We start from the raw sequence: 27,321 nt of genomic DNA, 5'->3' as shown, positions 1-27,321 counted from the left end.
TTGCTACAGATGATAAAAGTTTTTTTTTTTTTTTTTTGGTAGTTGTTGGCGCATTGGCTTCTGTGGCCATAATGCGCCTCCCAAGGTTTTTGCAGTACTTTGATCCAAGCCCGAGGCGGGATTCGAACCCGCAACCTTTGAGTTTCCAGGTAGGCACTTTACCCACCCAACTAGCCCGGTCAGCAGATGATAAAGTCTTAATAAAATCTATTTTCAACTGTGGGGCATTAGTGTATAGCTGACAAGGAATATAAAATCAGTCAGCCAATATAAGCTCTGAAAATTAGAAACAAATGTTTAATAAAAGAGAAAATGTAGTGTAATGTATCATAAAAATAATTAAATTAATTTATTTGAGGAATAATTAAGTAATACATTAAAACCAGGTTAATTCAATGTCTGTTTCAATTTAAACTAGTTTGAATCCATTCAAGTTCAGAACATGTGCAGCTATTCCCCAACTTATGTAAGGGTTGCGTTCCGCAGAACTCAACATAAGTCAGAATTTCCCTAAATGCAGCACTCAAAAATTTGATTGAAGCAAAAACAAAAATGTTTGATGAACATGTAAATACAATTATGTATTCAATTTTTTTATCTTATGCACAGGAAAAATTACAAAATTACAAAAATTTCAAAATTATAAATTTACAAAAAGAGAGAGAAGACAGGCATAACATCAGCAAGTTTTAACTTTCAAGCATCGTTGCCAGAATTAACTCTCCAGCTGATAAGCACGCCGCTGCGGAAGTTGAGGGCTGTGGAGATTTAGAAGGGGTTTTTTCCAGCACATCACAAAATTTCTCTGCAGCTACACAATCAGCACTGGTGATTATGCCACATACTTTAATGTTTTGGAAACCAGTGCAATGCTTGAACCTATTAAACCACCCATTGCTTGCCATGAACTTGGCTTGGGGTTCACCTTACTTATCCTTAATATCTTCATAAATATTTCTTGCTTTTGCTTGAATGGCCATTGGACTCAGGGGCACTTGCTTCTGAATCTGATTTTCCATCCATATTATTAATAGCTTTTCCATGTTCGATATAGCACCTGAACGCTGTTTTGTGATCACTGTCGATCTTAAATGCATTGATCCTTGTTCTTTTATATGTGAGAAGTCACATATAAAAGAACATAGAGTTTCACTGGTGAAGCAGCGAGGCCTAATTCCGTTCAATAGATGACAAACTTTGTCCTGCTTCGTACGTCTTTTAATTAATCATCTTCGTTTCTAATAAATTTTGTTTCGTTTCTTAGCACTGGCTTCACTTCCACTGTTGATCATTTTCCCTTCACCGTTGTAATAAGTAAATAGGAATGAAGAGAAGATTCTGAAAATTTATTTATGTTTTTTATATGATTGAAGATTTCAGTGAAGGGGAACTCATTTCACCATTATACAGTAATGTAAAAACCTACAGAATTCCAGTTATTGGTATTATCGCAAATGCAATAAGATCGAGGAATGAAGAGAAGATTCTGAAAATTTATTTATGTTTTTTATATGATTGAAGATTTCAATGAAGGGGAACTCATTTCATCATTATACCGTAATGTAAAAACCTACAGAATTCCAGTTATTGGTATTATCGCAAATGCAATAAGATCGAGTTTTACTACCTGTTTATAATAGATTTCACTAACAGAAAAGCCCAATAAACCGGAAAGTGCAAATTGTTTTTATTGTTTTATGGTAGTGACCATTAGAAATGTGTTTTAGAAAAATATCACAAAGGTGTTCAAAATTGATTCTTATAACGGAACATATGATAATGATGAAAGTGTAGTGCAATTTCCATTATAAAAATGACCTTTTAGAGAGATAAATAGCTTAGTTATATAGTGAAAATTTCAACTTCCGAGGTCTTGGAACGAATTGCCAAAAAAAACAATGTGCTATTGAGTTCACGTTACGATATTTTCACGATACCTCCATTTATTCCTACAGGATGCAAGATACGTTTCCATGATTTTTTAAAGTTTTCACTATCCGGCAAAAACTTATGTAAATTTGAATTTCTGTAAGTCAAGTATTATGTCAGCTGGGGAGTGGCTGTAGTATTAATTAATTAAGAGAAATTTTTACACTGTAATATTAATATTAATACTGTAGAATTATGCAGAATTTTTGTAATTCTTATTTAAAATATTAATAACCTTTTGCTTTTGTTGTGATAAATATTCACAAGTATACAGTTAATGTGTTGAAATTAATCAGTTTAGTGAATATGAGAAAGATTACAGTTGTGTTTGGAGAGATTCACTAAATTTCTCATGTGAAAGATTGTTGACTTTCATTTCTACAAACATTTACTAGTCATACAGTTTTATGTATACAAGCTGTCAATATGTTCAAATAAGTGTTATGTTGTTTATTATTTATAGTGTGTGTGTGTGTGTGTGTGTGTGTGTGTGTGTGTGTGTGTGTGTGTGTGTGAGAGAGAGAGAGAGAGAAAGAGAGAAAGAAAGTGTGTGCATGCGTCCATGTCTTGGGATATTTGTTCTTCAATATTTAAAGGGTGAAGTTTGTCTTTCGAGTTATTACACTTTCGATAAACTTCACAACTAAGTTCAGACCCCTTTTGCTAATTATGCTGCATAAGTCAGTGGCAGTTTAGTGTCACTTTAGAATAGCTGAGTAGTAGTAGATGACAAATGTTTGATGTCCGAGTAAAGCTGAAAAAAAAATTATTAGCATTAGTAGTGGCAAATCAGCAAAAAAAGAAAAAAGTTTGATTATATTTGGAAAATATCACTTCAGTTGTGTAGAATTAAATTTTTTATTTTTTCATGTTTGATAAGTTTCTGTTTATGGAAAAAAAATTAACCATGGAAGTGGCTTGAAAGGAAAATATTATATGCAGCTACATACTAAAATAAATAATGCATTAAAGGGAAAAAAAGTTGATTTTTTATTCAAGATGTTAGAACTCTTCAATTAGAACTGTTCAAGTAGAAGTATGTGATAAAATATTTGATGTTGCTAAATGCTACAGCAATTCCCTCTAAGTGCTCATTTAGCCCAACGATTTTCATTATCATGCCCACTGTCTATCAGTTTTGTTTTTTTTTTGCTCTTCCCAACACCTTAGCTGAAAATAGTTTTGTTTTCAGTGAATTGAGAGTTGAGCAATTTTCAGTCAAAATAAAAAATCCTTAATTGAAGAAAAATGAATTTACTTAAAATGCTCTGAGTGTTCAAGAGAACCAAAACAAAAAAAGATCATTAGACAAATTCTGTTTTTCTTTTTTTTTTTTTTTTTTTTGTCTGTTTGCTTTTCAGTAATTCTTTAAAAAACTAAGTGATTAAAATCACTTATTTTTTCATAATAATGAAAAAGAATTAATGCTCAACAAGGAATAAAAAGCACAGTTTCGTTTCATAATACTGTCAATTTTAGTTTTTTGGCTTGCTTTTTACTTTCCCTTTTTTATTTACTTATGTTTTAATGCTGGGTTGTCCTCTTGATCCACTGGTCAATATTTGTTACTGTGACAGTGAAGTCATATCAGCCAACTTTTTGGATGAAAAGCATCTCTGGCTGGATTGTCAGACTCATGTAATATGTAAAAATTTTTTCACAGTGGCCAGGAAACCTAGCTTTTAACAAAAGTGAAAAGCTAGGTTTCCTCTTATTGTTGGTAAAAATTTTACAACACTGTTAATTGTAATCTTGAGCTGACAAGAGCAATGGTAAAGTGATTGGCTGCAAAAATTTGCCATGAAACATGGCTTCAACATGTTCATAGGCAGAACCAGCTCCATTGGTAGAAATGAAGCATGCCTGACTTTGTCATGTAAAACAACCCCAACTAAAATTAAAAAAGTCATTTACTGCTTGGAAATTCTTAACAACAGCTCAAGGGGATACCTTGTATAGAGGAACAAAAACTAAAAGCCAGGTATCCTCTTTATGTAATTGGTATAAATTTGACACATCAGTTTGCCATTGCTGACAAAAATTTGCCATGAACATGCCTGTAATGTGTACAAAGAGAAAACTAGCTCTAATTGAAAATAAATGTTGCATACTGCTTGGAAATTTTTTAACAACAACCTTGCATAGGAAAACAGATGTTAAAATCCAGGTATCCTTTTATGCCTTCGGTAAAAATTCGACATATCACTTTACTGTTTTAAAGGTGGGCTGCAAAAAATACCATGAAACAAGCCTCAGCTTACTGTGTTTTCCTCAATGACTCACTGCTGTGAGTCATTGAGGAAAACACAGCCATAGAAGATATGGCAGGAAAATGAGCTCTGATGGCAGATAAAATTGGGTTCCATTCAGAAATTTGCACATTTATTGAATAAGCATACCAGTCTATAAAATTATGGAAAAATAGTAAATTTTTGTTATAGTTCCATTCAGTTTTGTTATAATAATGTTTACCTCTAGTTGGTTTTGTCAGTTTTTTGAAATAGACAAGCTGTTCATAAATTATGGGAACTCAATTCAGACTTTGAATTTCATTGTAGACATAAATAATCTGCACTTAATGCATATAAAACCCTATATCACTGGCTGGAGGGAAGAATGGTAGCATGAAATACATCACATTTAGAATAATCTGTATTGAATTAATGAGGTATATATACCATATTGCATTAAAATAAATCAGCAAACAAAGGTTTGCTCAGTATTATTTTATTGAACCTCTTTCTGCCTATTTATATTTCGATAATCTTATAAACAAAGGTTTGTTCAGTATTATTTTATTGAACCTCTTTCTGCCTATTTATATTTTGATAATCTTATAAACAAAGGTTTGTTCAGTATTATTTTATTGAACCTCTTTCTGCCTATTTATATTTCGATAATCTTATAAAAATCTCTGCATGTTAAATTTGTATAACAAGGAAACTCGATGTAAAACCAATTGTTTTACATCGAGACAGTTTGTGACTGCTGAACATTTATTTCTGAAAATATTCTTTAAACATTTCTATTATGTGTGAATGATAACCAAAAGCACAGTGACTATTGACCAATCATCATGCCTTTCTTTAATTTCTTCTAAAATGAAAATTTTAAGCAAGGAAAACTGACTAAATAATGTCTATAAATTTGAAATTGCATGTAATAATGTTTTTTACACATTTTGTGCTGCCAACCAAATTAGCATATTTTTTAAGGATACAGCCCATTTTGGAGTAAAATTTTGCAAGCTTTATTTATTTATTTACTTTTTTTTTTGTTAACTTGTTTGCAAGCAAAAGAACATACTTTTCTCAAAGGCATAATTTTCAACATTGAATCATCTAATGCCTGAAATTCAAGAGCTCTGTTATACAATTTTTGGAATTTTGTTTGTAGTATTTACATATTGGATGTGCCAAACACATTATACACGACATGGAAGTACACTTTATTTAATGGCGAATGAAAAGGATTTTATAAATTTTGGCAGCTTCTCTTCTGAAAAAATGCCTCCAGCACTTAGAAAATTTTGTATACTTGATCAATTGCTTGATATCAACTTAACCAGTGAGTTTTTGAATGTGTTAGTAGTATTTTATATTATCTAAAGAACAAAATTCTCTTAGTTGTTCAGTGTGCATTGCATGTACTTCTACTGCACACTAAACATTTCAGACATGGTATTGCAGTATTTTAACACATCTCGAGACACTCTCAACACTCCACTGTATTTCATTGTGTAAAGGAGTACAAAGGCATTTTATGAAGTCATATTTGGTAAAGGTCTTGCCAAGTTTGGCAAGATCTGTGTGAGAGAAACGCATGACAAATTTTTCTCATTATTACTTTAGGGGAGAACATATTTCTTGTTTCTGAGAATTGCTTAATTTGTGGTTACAACAGTATTGCCATTTTCACTCTTAACAATGATTTAAACTATAAGGAAATAACATTTCTTTAAATTTAATAACTGTTGAAATGTGTTTTTTTTAAATAATTTAATGAATTTATTAAGTATACTAAAAAACCAGATTAAAATTTCTGAGTGGTTTCATGCTTCAAGAGTGTAATGAAATGCTTCTACTTACTTTGGAAAATGCCATTTTTTTTTTTTTTATAGCAGAGCAAAATAGTTTGCTTATTTAGTTTATTTAGCTTAAAATTTAGCTATAAATTTTAAATAAGATATCTGTTCAATAAGCAGATTTTAATAATGCCAACTGTTATAGTTTATTAAAAAATAAATACTGAACAAAGCACAGTTTTAAAAATAAAAATTTATTTTGTATATTTCTTAAATAATTGCAGAATGCTATTATTTGAGAAACAGTTTCTCTTCCTTGTATGTATAACTTTAATTTTCATGTTTCATGTAAACTCTTTTTTGCCAACTTACCTTCAGAAACAAATAAGTTACACTTTCAGCTAACAATGGATATTCATATAATAGTAGACTTTCTCTATTACTTGCCATCCCTTTCAGGATTAAATGACTAGATAATAGACTTAATTCTAATCAGATGAACTTTTGTGCATGTTTTGTTCCGTGCCATCAAACTTAATGAGAGCTGTAGATGTAGTTTGAAATCGAAGTAAATTCGTATAAATGGAGATAATAAAAACTGCTGGTTAACACGTTCACTGCCGGTCATGAGTCAGCATGCTATCGTCAATAGCGCAGCATAGAAGGAGGAGACTGTCACTAGAAGCTGACTGTGTTTCCATAACGAAAAAGCTTGAAAATTGGTAATAAGGGATTGTTAGGTATACCATATCAATATTCAAGTGTCGTATAAGCAATTTCCAAAAGATTTTGAGATTCATGCGCCAGCGCGTGATAGGAACTGGAGGTCAAATTTGGCTGTACCCGTTGGCGCATGACACAAAAACATAATAATATAGTATGTAAATAATAAAACAAAAAACATGGTTACATTAAGAAATACGTATTATTTCATACCAAACCAATACAGGTTACAAATACTATGTGTAAGAACGTTACTTATGTATAATGTTTGCACAATATAAGCAATAGCTGGGTGATCCTTCACAAACACTGCAGATATAGATTGTATCCTTACGTTTCCCTTCGGAATAGCAACGTTTGTATTGCTTCCTCAGTATCTTTCCACCTTTTCTTTCTTCTCGCGGTTTGAGCACATGTTCCGGTTCAGGTACATCATGCACAGTATGAGGGAGATCAGATGGCTGTTTCAATAAAGATCTGATCACTGATAAATGGAAGTCATAAAATTGCATCTTATGTGAATATTTAGTATAGATATGGTGTGCATTCATCATTATTAGTTGCAAAATATGCATAAATATTTTTGTAGGCTACCTAATGGTTTTCCTTTCGCAAGGATAATAGGCAAGCATTTGATCATGCTTGTCAATGCCTGACATAAACCTATTATATTCAATTATAGGCAATGGTTTTGATTTCAGTTTGCCTCGTTTGTTCTGCATTTCCACCATATCATTTTGGTATTCTGTAGATATGTAACTGACATCTCTTCTGTCCTTCCACTTAGCAATCATTACACCACGGGCACACCTTGATAAAGTTTCCCCTTTCTTCAGCTTTTTTTCTCGAACCTCTTTCGGAAATGTTTCCCTATTACTTCTGATTGTAGGGTTTGTCTGTCAGCGAGACATTTAGCGAGTTCGTAGCTATTGTAATAATTGTCCATAAATATGCTATGCCTGACATCTAACATCCCATCAAGTAAGTTCATGACGACTTTTTGTGCATGTCCTTTTCCACCAGAATCATCCAACATACCGGTATATACTTGAAATTTGATAACCATGCCAGTAGGCGTTGTGATCATATATAACTTGATGCTGTACTTATGGCGTTTGTTTTGAATGTACTGTCGAAAAACAAGCCTTCCACACCTATCATAGACTCATCTAAGCTAATCTCATGTCCTGGATAATATATTTCCGATATCCAGGTGGTAGATGACTTTCATCAACCGGTGAAATACCACCACTTTGCTTATTGGAGGCTTGAAGTGGCGAAACCCATGTTTAGTCTCTAGAGCAAAGTTTCCGGCATTCCCCTCTCCCCATACTTCTCCTTCAACCCATGCACGGTATTAAGTACTATAGGTTTTGATACCTTTCGTGTTTGGGGTTCTCATAAAAAAAAAATTCGTGCATTGAACAGATTCACCATTTTTTTGAATTTTATGTAGGCGATCCTGTGGACATACCTCTTTCTTTTCTGGATTTTTTTCAAAATGCAAGGCCCGCAGTAATAATAAGAAATGATTCCTGCTCATGTTATCTGCGAACACATGTAATCCGAAGAGTTTATCTGTTTTCCAATAATCTGGTATGCGGTTCAGTCAAATGGTTCCCATATGTTAAATCAATCCAAAAAATACCAGCATTTCATCTCTAGTGGTATCCTTCCATGCATTTATTCGAGAATGTTCTTTATTTTCTCAGGGAAGAAGTATTTCACGAGCATAAACATTTGTTTGTGTAATTATTTCATCCAAGATATTGTTAGTCAATAAATGACGAAAGTAATCTATAGGATTATCACCTGACACTGGGTTGCAGCAAAGATTCGGATTTTGTAAAACGAAACTGTTTCATCGATGTTACGTCATTTTCCCACATGACGTTTTCTAACTCACCAGAATCGTGCTGTGGAAGTGTAGCCTCTTCCACAATATCTTCATCTACACTTTCTGAATCCGAAGCACCCTTTGGAGGGATAAAATCTTCGTCATCATCGTAACTGACGTCAATGGGATATACGTCAGATAACTCTTCCAACATTTTTGCAATTTCTTCATCTGTAAAGGATTTTTTATATTGCACTTTTCTTCTTTTTGGGCACGACGGGCCTGCTAAACTATCATCTGCACAACTCATATTACAAGGCTTTTCTGCACGTCACGTAACAAAATGTTCAACGCCACGTACAACTACATATAGTTTACACCCTTTACTTGACGCTGAAACAACTATGCACAGCAGAAACACAATGCCAACTGAAGTTGAGAATTTCATACTAACGAATCGTGCGCCCACGCATGATTGGCTACTGGGTAATGATGGCACCCACGTGTGATTGGCTCTTCAATACTGCTGCGACATCATGCGCTGGCACATGATTGGCAGGAACGTGTTAACCATTACATTAAAAATGTCAAAATATTGGGATGTTTATATGTCCTGAAAAAAACATTTTGACACTGGCAGAAAACATTGAAAACCAGGACAAATCCTGGAAAACCCATACACTCGATCATTCATATCCTAGGATACCACTCTTCTCCAGTACATAATCTGTATACCGAAACCCAAACCTGACAGTCTGCTCTCCAACGTAGTTTCCAAGCATCCAACTTTGGGTAACCCACTAAATCAGGGGTTCTTAACCTGGTGCTCGCGAGCACCATTGTGCTCTTTAAAAAATAAATTTTGCTCATGACCAATCCTAAAATGGGTGCTTGCGAGCACTTTGCGTAAGCTAAAAAATTTATATGTAAATCTTTGTATTTAAAAAAGGTGCTTTCTATTTTTCAACTTTCTGCAATATTCTACAAAAATCCATGCTAATCTTCCTAGAAAATCCTTTCGTTTGTTATTGATTGGAGGAAATTATATATTTTTACAACATTTTAATGTAAACGGTCAAAATTTGGCACTTTGACGGTATTCTTGAAATTTTTTTCTTATTAATTATTGTTAATTCGACATTTATTTAGTAAGAAAATTTTTTGCAAAAGACTTTGTTGAGAGTACGATCATTGTTGCCATAGTGTCGCTACGGAACGAGGATACTGCCTTATGTGATTCTCAGTTTCTGGTTTTAACAGGTGTGAACAGGTTTCTGCTGGGTTTTGCTCAGTTGCACTGCTGCAGTAGGTACCATATATGTATAGTGCTGACATTTTAAAGGTGATGAAAGTGTTATAGTAAGAAATGTTTTGATTTTGTGTGCAAATGTTTAAATGCATTTTCTTTTAATAGATTTAACTAAACTTATTAAATCCTTTCAAAATGGATAAGTTTTTAAAAAGAAACTGAAATGAACATGATGAGGAAAAAAATTATCCATTGACACTACCTTTGCAGTCATCTGATTTAGACCTACACATTTCAAATGCAAAGATACAAAAAATTAAAAAATATGCATTTCAGTCCTCTTGGGAATATGATTATTTGGTAATAGATAATAGTAGTGGAGCTGGTGTATTTTGCTTATTACCTGCTGTGGTGAGCTATGAATATTTTAACAATGGGCTCGCAGTTTTTCCGCTTTCTACCGAGTAAATTTGATCGGTCACGGAAGTGACGTCACCCGCAGCTTTCGCTAGAGGTGCTTCCCACGCTCACTACTAGTAGTGTGATTAGAGCGCATGACGCATTTTTTGTGACCGGTATGACAGCTCAAATTAGGGGATGATTTAGGGGGTTGGACAGATACGGCTTATTACCCTTTAACCATGCATATAAATGAATGTGTAAAACGTTCCTAGGTCTATCTTAAAAAAAAAAACTTAAAAACCTTGTTTACGATGATAACTGGATACGACAGTGTATGGAGTTCTAACTTTTTAGAATCTTTGAATAGTATGACATCACAATCATCTTCCTGAAGTTACTACTGCAGTAAGTATGATTGCAACAATACAAATATTTGTCAACAATTTCATTTTTCGTCTCGCATTTTCGTTACATTTCATTGTTAGGTTCTCACAGCTGCATATGTCACTTCAAATACAAGATCGGTACATCAATCGGTGCTATTTTACAGAGATATTTAGATACTTTGCACTCGCAAATATATATCTTTTACTTTAGTTATCATAAATCCATTGTATCTTGTCTTCCAGAAATTATGAAAATCTGTGAATGATCAAAATATTTACAATAAAAAAGCTCTTATTTCATAATCATATATACAAATCAAAATACCTAAAAGAAACGCGAAGGATGTTTCACATAAACCATCTACCGCACGTGCTCATCACATGCCCAACTTTTTTTATTATTTTATTATGCGCAACTATGGAAATATAATGGATACATATTTTTCATGATAAAATTTTAATATTGCGAATAAAAAATAACATGAAATATTTCTCATATCACAAATAACATAAAACCTATCACAAAACATTCCACAATATAAAAACAAATATTACATTAAAAAAAAAAAAAAACTTTCTAGAAAAAGTACACAAAAAATCACAGATTACATGAAAAAAAATTGTTTCACAAATATTCAAGAAAAATTTATTCAATTGTAAATTGCCATGTACAATTTACTTCTTTATTAAGATTTGTTTTCGATCTTCTGCTTTGTTCAATAGCTGAGCGATGATTAGAGAGGAATGATTTGACGTAACGATCCGGATCAAATTGAAGCAATGGTTTTCCATTTAGATGTATGGTCATCATAATCTGCAACGTGTTTAATTGTCAACATTATTCATTCATTTATTCACACAATATTATTCATTACGCTGAAAGCTCGCCCAGCTTCAGCACTGCTAATCGCAATGGTTTCAAAGATATTTCTGGCTTTCTTAATTAATTGAAAAGGGAATTTCACTCGATTTTAAAGATAAATTGTCTTCGACAAAATCTGTAAAATCATTAATTTTTATTTCATATTTTATCAGAAAACTTAAATTTCTTATTCGGTTTTTCACCGTCTTGCCACCAAGACGAAAGTTCTTTCATATTCCACAATTTCCAGTAGCACATGTTTAAAATTTCTTTCAATGGTATCGTTATTTTCGTTTTTTTAATTTAAAATCGCCCTATTGCATTAATAACTTATCCTTTAAGGATAAAACAATGCATTTAATAATCTGTCACAAGGTAATTTTTTTACTTTCAATTTTGATTCCTTCAAATTCTTTCCACTTCAACATGCTCTCAATTTTAGCTTCATAATTTCCTTCAGAATTTGTGCGCCTCCGTAGCCAGGTGGGAAGGAGCAGCAGTGTGTAGCACATGCTTCTTGATTAGACCGGGGTTCGAGCCTGTCACCACCAAATACAGAGGATGCGGAAAGGTCAGGGAATGATCACCGCATATTCCCGGAGCAATATGGCCTTAGTTGCTAATGCTCCTAAAAACCAAATAAACAAACCTTCAGAATTTTTCAAATTAGCAATAGCATTCATAGTTTGAATAATTAATTTATATGCTTTTATCATTGTGATGCTGCGACTTTGTAAAGCTTCTGAAAGGTAAGGAGCTCCTGCAGGATGTCGATCATTAGCAGTAAATGGTTAAGAAATTCCAAATTTAAAAGTCCATTTAATAATCCTGGATTATTTAACTTCTGAATTCAAAATGTTTGCACAAAATGGGATAATTCCTCCAACCCACAATTGCTGTCTGCAAGCTACAGTTGCTCATCGTCACTCAAACACACAACGGATCTTTATAGTTTCCATATAAAGTTCTTTAGCAATCATCCTTAATGCGCGCTAGTTTTTTGGAGATTGGTAATACAGTTTTTTTTTTTTTTTTAAATTATTGCCTGTATGCCATGATATTTTAGAACATTTTCTACACAGTGAAAGGCTCGACAAAGTTTCAAAATCTGCCAACATTTCATCTTGGTAAAGTTTACTTAATATCTTAGTTGCCTCAATCCCCCTTCTACGTTGCTACCGTCACTAGTTCTTTGAGTACAGTGCAAACAAAATGTCAGAATCATACGGATATTCAGCTACTGTGACCGTGTAAACATAGACAGGAGAAATTTACTGGAAGGCATGGATCACTCACTTCTCCGAAAAACATACGCTCATTTGTTGGAGTAAAGGGGAACCACAACTCAGGTTGACTAGAGGCTATAATCCTCGTCGAGAATCTTCTTAATCCTCTGACTGGCTATGGAAAACATATTGACTTGTGTGACTGCATAGGTTTTACGGACACCACTAACATTGTGGAATGGTAATCCCTTTCACCCTTAATTCGCACTTTCTAATTACCTAAATTGCCTCAAGGCCAGAGGTGAGAACAATGCATACAAAGTTGTCTCTCCTAATCCATCGTTATACAGAAATTTTCTTTGTTCAACGGAAACTATTTTAAGTGTAATTACCAAGGGGAATCAAAATATTCGCTATAAAGAAGTTCGTTAAACAGAGGTCTGACTGTTTAAATCAAAAATGAGCAATTTTAAAATACATAACTGATCGATTGCGCCATTAAAATGCTGGAAATGGGACATCGCTTGCCCCACCGTAGTTTCCGCTGTGGATTCTCAATAATTGCCTCCAGGATTTCATTTGTAAAATAAATGATCGTCTCAACAATGGGCTCTCGTGAGCCCGCTATAGTTCACCACTGTGTCAGGTGCGTTTGGCTGGCTATTGGAAATCAAATTCTGAAAGACATTACCAAACATGCCATAGGAATTTTCATGAAACTTTTCCCAAATTTAGTGATACAGTGGATTCCGGTTATTTGGGCCACCGGTTAATCGGGGCAGCCATTTATTTGGGACAAATCTTAAAAACCAGAACTCAATCGAGAAAATAGCCAGGGTTTACTTCGCTTAATTGGGACAAAATGCTTTAATTGGGGCAGGAGACCGCAGCACTGGAGATTACCCTACGGTTGTCTTCAACCGTACCACGTAGTTTGGTCGGATTTCTGGAGGTCACAACCATAAAATAATTAGCAGTCACCTGTTTATTGAGCTTTTCTGTTAGTGCAATCTATCATAAACGGATAGTAAACTTGATCTTATTGAATTTGCGATAATACTGACAGCTGGAATTCTGTGGGTTATTATGGCAAAATGTGTTTACACTTCCATGGAATCTTCAATCATATAAAAAAAATAATTTTCAGAATCTTCTCTTCATTCCTATTTTTAAAGCTTTGTAACTCGTTACTCCGTTCCCACTTTCGCGTATTGTGTTACTTGCAATTTGTGTGTGCCGTGTTTTTTGTTATTGATTGCTTATCTTATTACTGTTTGAAATTTTAACCCCCACCCACAAATGTCAGTGAACAGAAATGTCAACTAGTTTAGTTAGTATGTTCATATTACAGTACGTATTAATTATTCCGATTATCACGTATATTCTTCCGAATTTCACGTATCATTTAATTTTTTAATCGGTAAGGTAATAAAGGGTAAATCTGTGCTTAATATATCTTTACTTTTGTAGCCTGTGGATAATAGTCCTCCTATTTTTGCTAATTAGACTTGCCGTTTAATAGAATTAAAATTCAATTCACAAATGTGATCACAATGACCGGCGCTTACTGCACATCGTATAGTGAACGGTACTTTACTATGATGAGTTCGTCGTAACGTGATTTGGTTGTACAGTGAACCAATTGTAAAGCAGGGGTACATTGTATTTTTAACTATTTACGTGAAACTTCGGATAATTGGGGCAGCCGCTTAATCGGGTCAAAATGCACTAGTCCCGATGTGTCCCAAAACCGGAATCGACTGTATTAGAAAAGCCAAACTTCAAGAAGAAAAAAAGAAACTTGAAAGCAGAAAAATAATTTAAATTTAGGTCAAGCTAATAGTAGTAAAGTGTTAACGAATGAAGTTTCATTTATTTTATCAAATATAATTGCAAAGAATTTATTGCCTTACATTAGTGGTGAAATAAAAAAAAAAAAATTGTGTAGTTTCATCATTAGAAGTGCTTGCTAGCATCTTACCAGAAAAACAGACGACTACCTTGATTAACTCTGCCAAAAATATTCCTTTGAGTAATGATACAGTTTCAAATTGAGTTCATAAAATGGTAGATGTAATATTCAATGAATTATTAGGTAAAATCGAAAGTTCTGTATTTTTTTCACTGGCACTTGATGAGTTGACTGATGTTTTGGGCATATCACAGCTCATGTGCTTTGTTCGTTTGATTCAACATGATGGCAGCTGTAAAGAGTTTTTGGCTATTTTGCCACTTACTGGTCATACAACTGAAAAAAATGTATATGATGCACTTATGAAATTCCTCACAGTGCACAAAATTTATCTGAGTAAACTTGTATCAATTGTTACTTGATGGTGTGCCTTCCATGATAGGTAAAAAAAACAAAGGCCTTATTGCTTATCTTAATAGAGGTGAAAGGATACCTAATTTTGTGCATTATCACTGTTTGATTCATATTGAGGCCTTACGTTCACGAATGAAAGATCAAAAAGAAATTATAGGATGTCCTGAAGTCATTGTTAAAATCATCAACCATTTTATTGCTAAATCCCTAAATGAGCTACTTCTAAAAATATTTTTTTGGAAGATCTTCAAGCACCGCATTCTGATCTTATTACCCATACAGAGGTTCGTTGGCTCAGTCATGGAAAGGCACTCTCCAGAATTTAGAAGGCGTTTGATAAAGTAAAAGCTTTTCTAATTGAAAGCAATAAAGAAAACCTTTTTAATGAAATATTTACTGAAGATTTCATTCATGGTTCACATCTTCAGCCATTTAAATGAGTTAAATTTGAGGCTACAGGGGAAAAGATAAATTTGTGGTAGTTTTATAAGAGGAGATTATTAAAAAAAAAAAAAAAAAAAAAACTTCTAGTGTTTCAGAATCAAGTTTTAAAAGGAAATTTGCTTCATTTTCCTACTCTTAAAAAATGTCTGGAGGAAACTCCCCATCGTTTGTAATGAATGTAATCAAAGACCTTAGTGACCAATTCCAAGAAAGATTTGGATACTTGAAAGAATACCTCCCAAAATTTGAATTAATGATAAATTACAGAAATTTTGAAATCAGTAACTTGGAATAAATTTTCAATCAAAATGAAGTAGCAGCTGCTGAGTTAGAACTCGTTGATATGCAGTTGTCTTTAGCACTGAAATGTCATTTCCAACATAAAACTATTTTAAAATTCTGAGGCTCTTTCGACTGCAAAAAATTTTCTTTAATTACAAAGAGAAGTGTTCAAAGTACTTTCTCTGTTTGGATCAACATACATGTGTGAAAGTGCTTTTTCATTAATGAACAGTATCAAAAATACAAAAAGGACAAGATTGTTGATATCACATTTGGAAGATAATTTGTGATTCTTAATTTGCAATTCTTCATTCTCCATTATGAAAAACCCAGAAAAACCCTAGCCACTAAAAGAGAAATGCCTGCACCAAGTTTTAATATGAGAAAAGAGCGAGTTACAATTGCTATATATATACAAATGCCACTGGGATGTACAGATTGTCCGTGCGCATTATCGGTAAGTCGAAAAAAATGAGAGCATTTAAAAATATTTCTAATTTTCCCATTTTGTATAAAAACCATAAAAATGCCTGGATGGATGTTTCTGTTTTCTGAGATTGGTTTATAATTTTTGTTATTTAATTCATCTTATTAATTTAATTGTAAGGTAAGATTAAATTTATTTAATCTTACCAGAAAAATTTCCAGTTCGATTATCCGGAAAAGGTCTGACATCGGTTATTCCGGATAAATGATGTTCCACTGTATATTAAAATTAAAAAAAATAATAATAAATAAATAAAAAAACGCCTCAAGATTATTTCAAAACAAACCTGCAATGAAGAGCTTTGAAAATACCCAGCCACATACTGTAGCCTCCATCCTGGTTCAAGTTTAAGTTAAGTTCAAAGTTTAAAAGTACTGTATTGAACTATTGAGGGTATCTTTGGACTTTTTGTTAAGGGAAAAATCATTTCAAAATAGCTTAGCAAGTTTTTTTACTAACATGCTAAGCTATTTTGACACACACTCATTAGCTAGATGTTGGGAACAATTTTGACTTAGTTTATTTGGATTTTAGCAAGATATTTTGACTCAGTCTCTCACAAGAGGTTCCTGTATAAGCTGGAACTTGTTGGGATTATTGGAAAGATTCTAAGATGGATTGCAGGTGGCTGTAAGGTACAAAGCAGAGGGTTGTGATTAATGGATATTCTTCAAATTTATGTAAAGTCAGAAGTGGTGTCCCTGAACACTATTATTTCTGATTTTCATTAACAACATCAACAAAAGGGATAGAGGGCACGATGTAAAAATTTTCAGACAATGTAAAGCCTGGGAGAGTTGTCAATGTTCAGTCCCAAGCTGAATCCCTTCAGGATGACTTGAATAGGCTTCAAGAATGGTCAGAAAGGTGGCAGCTATGTTTTAATGTGACAAAATACAAGGTCTCACACTTGGTGGGGTCAAATTAAAAACAGAAGAAGAAGAAAGGGAGGGATCTGAGAGTTAAGATATGGGCAAATATGAAAGTTTTCTGAGCATTGTAAACAGGCAGCTAGGAAAGCCCATGGTGTCCTATTAATGATTTATTGAACAATTGTAGAGATAGAGGTTGTAATTCCACTGTACAAGGCGATTGTAAGACTGCATTTGGAATACTGTGTTCAGGTATGGAGACCTCATCTGAAAAAAAGACATTGAGCTTCTTGGAATGGCCCAAAGAAGGGCAACTCGCATGGTGAGGTGAGGTGATTTAAAGAAATTCAAAGGTCAACTGTATAGTTACCTGCACAAGGAGGGAAGCACCTAATTTGTATTTTCTTATATTCTTTTCTTTTCTCTCTCTCTCTCTCTCTCTCTCTCTCTCTCTCTCTCTCTCTTTTTTTTTTTTTTATTGGCCAGTACAATAAAAGCCTGTAGCTTCCTTCCATTATATGGTTAATACTAATAAGAAATACTAGTTTCACTAACAACTTCATGGGTAGTTAAACGTCAATCACTCTTGAACAGATCATGAGCACATCTAGACTAATAGATTAACTAGAACCGCAGGCAAAGGTAAATGATCCTTGCATTGCTTATATTGAAATGCAGCAGCCTGGAAAGCAAGGTATCGGGGATTTCAGTCCCTGCTGTGGGTCGTCATGGAAAAAGTAAATATATGGGTTGTTTTAGTGTAACTAAGAGTAAGAACCGGTACATGTATATTTGCACGTAATCTAATGCTAGGAACATAGTAATTAAATTTGATGAATTTGAAGTCGTGATCCAGTTATCAAATGTAGACATTGTAGGGATATTGGAGACATGGTGTCTCTCGGACATAAGAGATGCAGAATTTGACTATGGGGGAGTGCAATGTTTATAGAAAAGACAGACAAGATGGGAGGGATTACGCTTTTAGTTAAGAGGCATATTAAATCTAAAGCAGTATACAGTCAACATAGGTGGCCAATGCAGTGTTGAGTCAGTTTAGTGTGATGTAATCACTAGGAAAATAAAAACGAGAGGAGTGTGTTAGAGGACTAATGACTGTGATGAGTATAACAGACAAATATACAGAGAAATTGTGGGCCAGTAAATCAAAATTTCTTGTAATGGTGGATTTTAACTTTCCAGATATTGACTAGAACCTGTGGATTGGTCACTCACACACTAGCGAGACTTTTTTGGATTTATTGGATGACTTTTCAACAGCAGCACTTTAAAGAGGCAACAAAGCAGAGCAGTACTCTAAATCTAAATTTCATTAAGAATCTGCAGGTAAAACAGGTTCTGGATGGCAATGATCACAGTGTACTGATGTGGGAGTTACTGAAAATCATAACTATTGCCAAGGGTAAAGGGAAGAGCTTTTGCTATCTTAAGGGAGACTACACTGGTCTCAAACAGTTTTTAAATTCTATACAGTGGGACCAACTGATATATAGGAAACATTCAGGGAAGTTATTGTAGAGGGCTACTAGGCTTTTCATACCAACTAAGAAATACTGTTCAAGGCTTAGACCTAAATGGATGCCAATGAACTAATGAGACATGGCAGAGAAGAAAAATGCATGGGATGCATATAAATAAATTATAAGATGGTACAGAAGTCTAAGGTTGGATATAAACTAGTCTGTAATAAAGTCACAAAGGAGTTTAGGCAAGCTAAGGCAGTTTGCGAGAAATCTTTGATGAAGAATTCTAAAAAAAAAAAGCAGGAAACACTTCTACTTACGTTAACAGTAGAAGAAATTGATTTACTTGATATTGATGCTTTACTTTTGATGATCCTGCTCATGCTAACAAACTGAATAGGTATTTTGCATCTACATTCTGTTCCTATGATTTTCCTATTGTTTAATTAAGGCAAAGGTTTGGGCAGTCTCCTTCTTTTGTTCTGGAGGCTGCGATTTAGGAAGGATGTAAATCTGCTGAAACAGATGCAGGAAAAGGCAGTGAGATTGGCAAGGGGAACAAAAGAATGATTTTACCGAGATCTTCAATTCTGTAAATATCAGCATTTGGAAACTAGTCATGTGTGGGGTGATTTTATTCAGGTGTTTAAGGCTTTGAATGGATTGAGCGCCGACCGGGCTAGCCGGTGGGTAAAGTGCCTGCCTGGCAACCCAAAGGTCGCGGGTTTGAATCCCGCCTCGGGCTTGGATCAGAGTAAATGCAAAAACTTTGGGAAGTGCATTATGGCCACAGAAGCTGATGCGCCAACAACTAACAAAAAAAAAAAAAAAAAAAAAAAAAGAAAGAAAGAAAGAATGGATTGAGCAAGATCAATGCTAATGGCATTCTTCCTCTTGCTCAGACTACACATATGGACATAAATTCAAATTGCAGAAATTTGCCTTCAGACAGCGGCTGGTTGATTTTGGAACCAACTTCCATCTGTTGTTGTGGAAGTATTTGAATAAATTCAAGGAAGAACTATACAAACTATTGGAGGGGATGGACAGCTGATGTGGGAAGGTTTTTTAATTTATTTTATTTTTTGTTGGTTGATGTGTTATAGGACTGCTTCCTTGCATCATTTGCCACTACTAATACTAATACAGGCAGTTGAATCACTGATTTTTGAACTTAAAGGGTGGACAGAGTGGCAATCATCTTCCATGAACAAGGTCCGTTTTAAACCTTTCAAACCACTAAAAAGTGTTTGAACAACATATAGCATCTTTCTTTAGCACCTCATCAGTTTCTTTTGCACTTTTCAATGATTTGTAAAATTCGAATAAAAAAAATGCAACGAAACTCACAGAATTCCTTCTATTGTGTACTAATTTTGACTGACTTCGGATAAATGTTTGATTTATGCATTACTACATCTAGATGAATCTTCAAACATGTTGCAACTCGTTTCAACTTGTTGCACTATCATAATTTCAAGGTAGTTCCCAAATGTTTTGATTACATCCCATATCCCTTCCAGAAAAATCAGTCCACATTAGTTTTTATAGTGAAAGCTAAGTTTAATGTATGTAATGCTTTTATTCAAAAAGAATATCATCATGTATTCCTAGATATTGAAAACTTCTTCGATACTACAACTGTGACACATTAGAACAGAAAAAAATATCTTATCAGATATGTTTATCATAGCCTTGCATTAATATATCAATTATTTATGAGTGGATAATAATAGAACAGAAATAAATTTGGCATTAACATGACTATAAGAAAATAGGACTCAATATTGATTACTGATTATCATGCAGAGTTGTCTTTTTAACGGAACTTTCCTAGTGCAGCACAGTGCTACTTCAAATTTTTTGTCCCGTGTGAATGCGTACCACAGGGATCGATTCTCAGTGCTATTCTCTTTGCAGTTAAAATAAATATAGTGCAGAACATTCTGGCTAATATTGACATCTATGTCTTTGCTGGTGACTTCACAATATTTTTATTAATTTTAGCCTCTGCAATTGCAGAGGCTGGTGCAGCATTGAGGCTTATGCTGCATCAGCAAAAAAAAAAAAAAAAAAAAATTGAGTACCCTGAAAGAGAGAGAGAGAGGGTGTGTAGTAGGAGGGAATCACTAAAAAAAGAGAAGAATGATGATATCCAGCTCAGGAACTTTGGGTGTGCCAAGCTATACTCACCAGATATATCTTGCAATTCACAGAAGGTACATTCCATTGAATGACAAGTGCAGCTAATAATGAACAGAACAATGTCATGGACTTCATATAATGGTTACCATCTCTATTGGCATTAAAAACTACAGCCATTGACTTTTGCAAGAGGAACTCATATCTTATAATTTTTGATTCTTAGGTCTAACATTTGAAGCCAACACCCCCTCACCCGGTTCGTTGAATACTGGGTGAGGGGGTGTTCATGAACTAGCTGACATATTCTGTGGGTGGTAGTACGTTGTGTGTCTGTGGGGGGGGGGATTGTCACCCAACTCATATGCACTTGGTCGCAAGCCCACGACAATGTGTTAGAATTCGCATGAACGTGTCTTGACCTATCTGATAATGTTTGCAATTTATTAACATGTCTGTTTTTTATTTCTGAGGCCTGTGCTTCCCGTCGCAAATCTATGGAGGTCTTCAATACAGACCAATCGTTCGGATGTAGATAATTTTTTAATTTATCGTGAAGCTTCCTAACCTGGGAAAGGTATTTTTTTTTTATTCGAATATCGAGATTTTAAGGCAAGCTTAACAATATTACGCGATGTGGCCAGTGTTAGTTGTTTTATGCCTGAAATTTTTTGATTTGGAACGATGGCAAACTTCGGAATGATGTTGTTTTGAAGGCAATATTTTAGAAAAGAAATATGTTAACTTTGGGCCGAGTATCTTAGTGTTGATTTAATGTAATTTTGCACCAAGCCATTCAAAAAATCTCCCATAATTGTGTGTATCGGTAGGTTACACCTGGAGAGACAGGAAGTGAATGAAATAGTCAATAAGAGTTTAAAAATGAATTAGATAGTATTCATCCATATTATGATATGGATGATTAATAAAAATAGTCCCGATTTAATGAAATGCCATTTCTTCATGATATGGATGAATTTTATTAATCCACCCACCCACCTACATCAGTTGTGTTCATTTGTGATGAATGTGATCCCTCAAAGTGTGCAGTACAGTTATGGCACATGCTGGTAAACCATTCCTTGAATGTTAAAAAAATAGAGAACCATAATTTTTCCTGCAGAAGTCACAACTTTTGCTTTTTTTGGGGGTTGGAAATGACACAGACTTTCAAACAGAGCTTTGTTTGTTTTCCCACAATTATAGAAGCAGTGTTTATGGTTGCTGTAGTGACAGCAGCAGTTGGAGCTCCAGGATTGCCAATTTTTGTAATTGGATCATGTCCATATTTAAACAGTCTAAACCACCAGAAGGCTGTGCTATATTTAAGCATAGATTCACTATAAGTCTCTTTTAACATTTCATACACTTCAGCTGACATTTTCTTGAGACATAAGCAAAATTTAAGAGCAGCATTCTGTTATTCGCGTGTGACATCCATTGTTACATAGGCAAAACTGAACGGACCAAGGGTCACACTGTACATTTGCTATATGATGCAGCTTGGATTGGTCTTCAATTCTGCAGAACATCTAGAAATAATAAGCAGTATGGTTGTTAATGAAAAATCATTATCATTAGTATTGGTAGAGGCATACGATGCAAGAAAGCAAGCTTATGCAGCATCAGCCAAAAAAAAAAAAAAACCCATTCCCATTTCACCCCTCCGTTCGTTCCAAATACCTGTCCAGCTCAGCCTTAAATTTATTTAGGCTATCAACTTCCACAACAAAAGATGGAAGCCTGTTCCACCAATCAACAACCTGCTGGCTATTCAAATTGATATAAATTCAAATAAATTCATATTGAGGAAAGACAACTGTCTTTCCTCAATTTGAAATTATGCCCTCTCAGGTGATTTTTCTGAGCAAGAGGAAGAATCCCATCAGCATTGAGTATGCTCAAACCATTCAAGGCTTTATACACCTCAATCAGATCACCTCACAGGTGCTTAGTCTCTAGACACTGTGATCTGCAAAACTTAAGCCTTCCTTCGTAAGAGCAACCCTTCGTTCCATTCACTAATCTTGTTGCCCTTCTCTGTACTCGTTCCAACAGCTCTACATCCTTCTTAAAATGGGGCCTCCAGACCTGTATAGAGTACTCAAGATGTGGCCTGGCCATTGTCTTATACAAGGGGATAATCACCTCCTTATCCCTGCTAGAAAAATTCTTATATATCATTGACAAGACACCATGAGCTACTCTTGCAGACTGGCTACACTGCTCAGAAAACTTCATATCTGCCTGCACAATTACCCCCGGGTCCTTTTCGTTCTCTACCACTGTCAGTGTAGTACCACACAGTTGATACGTTACTCTGGGGTTACTGCTTCCCATATGTAGTACTTTACATTTGTCAATGTTAAACTTCATTTGCCACCTCTCAGCCCATCTGTTCAACTTTCTAGATCCTGTTGCAGCAGCATTCTGTGATTAGTGTCATTAACAACCCTGCCAACCTTCGTATTGTCTGCAAACTTGGTCATTAAGTCTGATATACCATCATCAACATCATTTATAAATACAGAAAACAACAATACACCCAACACTGGACCCTGATGGACTCCACTAATAACATTAGTCCCCCATGAGCAGTGTCCATTGATTACCACTCTCTGTCTTCTCCCACTCAACCATCCCTTTATTCGTAGCAGTAATTTGCCTCCAATGCCACACTGCTGCAATTTGTGCAGCAGTCTTCCATGTGCAACAGTATCAAAAGCCTTTCTAAGATCCAAATATATGATATCAGTGTTATTCCCTGCATCCAGTTCCTTTGTGACCACATGACAGTATCCAATCAAATTGGTCAGATAAGACTTCCCCTTAACAAAACCATGCTGTGTGTGAGCTATAAATGAAGTCTTGTCTAGATGATCCTGCGTTGCTTCTTTAACCAGTGCCTCCATTAATTTCCCTGGAACAGAAGTTAAACTAACAGGTCTATAATTACTTGTGTCGCCCTTTGATCCTCCTTTGTGAATTGGGTCATATTTGCACATCTCCAGTCCATGGGTACCTCCCCTGAATACAAGGAAGCGCTCATAATTATGGCTAAGGGTTTGCTTACTTCCTTTGCTGCCTCCTTTAATATAACTGGATAAATCCCATCCACCCCAGGTGCCTTTTTTATGTTTATCTTCAACAATTTCTCCTCCACTTTCCTCTCAGTTATTACAAAATCATCTAGCTCACTGCCAGAGTTTAATTCACCTCTGGCATTCCCCTCCCTGAATAACTCGTCATGTGTGAATGTAGATGCAAAATACTCATTTAGTTTGTTAGCCATCTGAGCAGGATCATCCACAGTTGAACCATCGATATCCAGTGGACCAATCTGACTCATCCCTTTCCTTCTAGAGTTTACATAGGTAAAGAACTCTTTGCTATTTTTCTTTACATCCTTTGCCAAAGATTTCTCATAATCTGCCTTTGTCTGCCTAATCTCCTTTGTGACTTGGTTACAGACCAGCTTATATCTATCATAGGTTCTCCATGTCACCCATTAATTTATATGTATCCCATGCATTTTTCTTCTCTTCTCTGCCACATGTCTCATTTGTTCATTTGACATCCATTTAGGCATGTCACCTTGAACAATATTTCTTAGTTGGTATGTAAAGCCTAATAGCTTCCATAATTAATTCTTTGAATGCCTCCCATTTTGAAATTGCTGTTGGTAACATCATCAGTTGGTCCCACCATATAAATTTAAATACTCAGACCTCTGTAGTCACCTTTATGAAAGCAAAAACCCTTCCCTTTAACCCTGATGGTAGTTACCTTTTTGAATAAATCCCACTTCAGCACACTGTTATCACTGCCTCCTAGTGGTTCCTTTATCTGCAGATTCTTAGTGCATGAAGAATCGCTACTGATAATCAAATCAAGAGTATTACTCCCTCTAGTTGCCTCCTGAACATGCTGATGTAGAAGGCCTGACGTAGCCCAGTGGTCAGGAGCGAGAGTGCGTAGCACGCGTTCCTTGAGTGGACCGAGGTTCAAGCCCGTGACTACTAAATACGATAAATATTTGTATTGACGATTTATTGTAAACTCTACTGACTTGGTTGTCGTGCCGGAGTATGAACAGAAAATTTATTTATTTAAAACAATCAGCCAATAAATCGACAAAAGCCTTGCTAGTGTGTGAATCATCCCCCATTATAAGACACCCTGATTTACTGGCTCACTCTATTTCCATGTACATTTGTTTATTCTACTCATCAGAGTAATTAGGCCTATAACACACTCCTACTTTCAATTTTGATCCCCCAGTGCCTATGTTACACCAAACCGACTTGACACTGCACTGTCCAGCTGCCGACTGGCTGCACTTCCTTGGATTTTATGTTTCTTAACTAATAGCATAACCCCTACTCCCTTCCTATCCTGTCTATCCTTCCTGTACACATTGTACTCCTGAAATTCCAATTCTGCATTCCTTATATCTGTGTGACACCACGTCTCTGATATCCCAACAATGTCTGCCTTTGATGTTTTGACCAACACCTCAAATTCATAAAATTTATTTACCAAACTCCTAGAATTGGTGTTTACGCAAGTATACATGCACCTGTTCTTATCCTTAGCTACCCTAACACAACCCATGTGTTTACTTTTACTGCAATGACTCCTAGCAGTCTCTGAAATACTCTGTATCTTGTTTTCCACGCTGCTGCTCATTCTAATAGAAGCAGTGCAAGAATCACTTTCACCTCTGGCAGTGGCTACTGTTAATCTATTAGTCTATTAGTCCGAGCTAGTAGTTTTCCGACCCACCTAACACTGCCTCGATAGCATCAGCAAATATTCTTGCACCCTTTCTATTTAAGTGTATCCCATCCCTGTAGAAGCAGTCTCTCCTGTTAAAAAGCACAGACCAGGCTGAGAAAAATTCTACCCCTTGAGCCTTGCACAATCTCTCCAGGGCTGAACTGATCGACAAGGCTCTTATCATATACTCTCTCCTATCCTGTCTGGGCAGAATTGCAGACTCTTTCAAATTCAACCCTAATTCACGGCTTTTTTTCAACAGTGACCTGAACTTGTTAAGTAATTCCGCCAGTCTCCTACTCTTAATATCATTAGTGCCAACGTGTACAAGAGTATCACCTTTTGTGCCCTTAAAAGATATCTGTTCTACATCATCAACCTTTGCCCCTGTCAGACATATCCTGGTCCTGTTCCACCTATCATGATCATTCTTTATCAAACAGCCCTTGTAATATATATGCACCATATTATTTTGTTAAATATATGTATTAGTTTATGGGAATTAATTGTAAAAGAATACCTAGAGAAATCTATGGAGAATGCATAGGTGAAGTATGTTACATATACATAAAGGATAATATGCAATAACTTATTGCTGTATACCTACAATTTGGGTGACTTCTTTTGGGGTCAACCACCCAAATTGAAAGGAAAAACAGTGATAAGGGGTTCTCTCTGTTTCTGTAATGAACAACATGCACTATGGCAAAATCAATTTTGAGGTTATATAACAAACAATAGAATTTAGGATTATATAAAATATAACAGAAATTAAGAAAATGTATGAATGTGGAAGAGGAATATCCAAAAAAGAATTTGAAAGAGTACTTAGTAATATGATTGATTCATTCTGTTTGCTGTTTACGCAATAGCATATTGTATTCATGCAAAAGGAGATAATATTTTAAAGTGACCTTAATATTCAGTAATAAAACACTTTTTTTCTTACAGATATGGTTCCTGAGTTTGATCAGAAATGGAATAGAGATAAGAGAGAAAACATCTCCAGAAGGGAGCTAATGTTGCCCAATGAAAAAAACAAGGCAGATTCATCATATTTCAACATATTCCAGAAATTGTTTGGTTTTAGTCCCAATCCTAAATAACCCAAAAAATATTTAGACATCTACTAGGGGCATTTTATTTTTTAGAGCAAGTACATTATCAAAAATCATAGTTTTATAATTGCTGTAGTATTGTCGTAATTTTTAAATTATTTAACTGCCTTTGTTGTAGCACTGTAAAAATATAATTTTGGCATGGCTAAATCTTTTAAAAATACACTGTACCTTAGTGAAATTTAATGTTTTACATTATAAGATGTTCATATGTTAAAGAAGTCAAATATTATTTATATGTACATATGTACACATAGTAATAAAATATTTATAGTGTGTTAGCAACAGGCTGAAGCATTATACTTTTTTTGTTTTTTAAATTCATTTAGGCATATTTATTTCAAGTTTCTCATATGCAAAGTTAAAAAAGTAAAATTTTGAAGTGGTGATTGAACTGGAAGGATTGGCAAATTATATGAAAATTTTTGTTGGCCTTTATAGGCAAACAAGCTGAGAGAGACTTAAAAGTAATGATTTGAGAATGAGTTTTGTCTCTCTCTCCCTCCCCCCTTCATCTGACAATCACTTGTTTTCATTGTAATGGTTATTACAATAAAAATTAAATGTTAAGCATATGACATTCTTTTAAATTTGGAGTGGACTACAAGCAGCCCATGAACTGCACTTGGCTCACTTTGAAATTTTCTGCATCTCGCATTTCTGTGACTGCTTTACATAGTTATCCAGATAATAAAGTATGTGGATTCACCAGTGATGCAGTAAAAGCATTGGTGAGAGATAACATAGGT

The 27,321-nt window shown here is 34.8% G+C and overlaps 1 protein-coding gene across 1 annotated transcript in view; it reads left to right on the top strand.

Annotated features, from left to right (window-relative positions):
* LOC150087027 (uncharacterized) overlaps positions 1 to 26,853 on the top strand; it is a 144,411-nt gene extending 117,558 nt beyond the window's left edge. The window contains exon 7 of the mRNA XM_090371757.1: positions 26,406 to 26,853. Within this exon, the coding sequence (XP_090227883.1) occupies positions 26,406 to 26,560 (155 nt within the window). The 3' untranslated portion in view covers positions 26,561 to 26,853. The remainder of the gene's footprint in view (positions 1 to 26,405) is intronic.
* Positions 26,854 to 27,321: the final 468 nt, after the last annotated feature.

The sequence above is a fragment of the Mastigoproctus giganteus genome, chromosome 4, assembly GCF_048544385.1.
Source record: "Mastigoproctus giganteus isolate SK-2022 chromosome 4, ASM4854438v1, whole genome shotgun sequence".
In the NCBI taxonomy this organism is placed as follows: domain Eukaryota; kingdom Metazoa; phylum Arthropoda; class Arachnida; order Uropygi; family Thelyphonidae; genus Mastigoproctus; species Mastigoproctus giganteus.
This window is presented reverse-complemented; position numbering and strand designations above follow the sequence as displayed.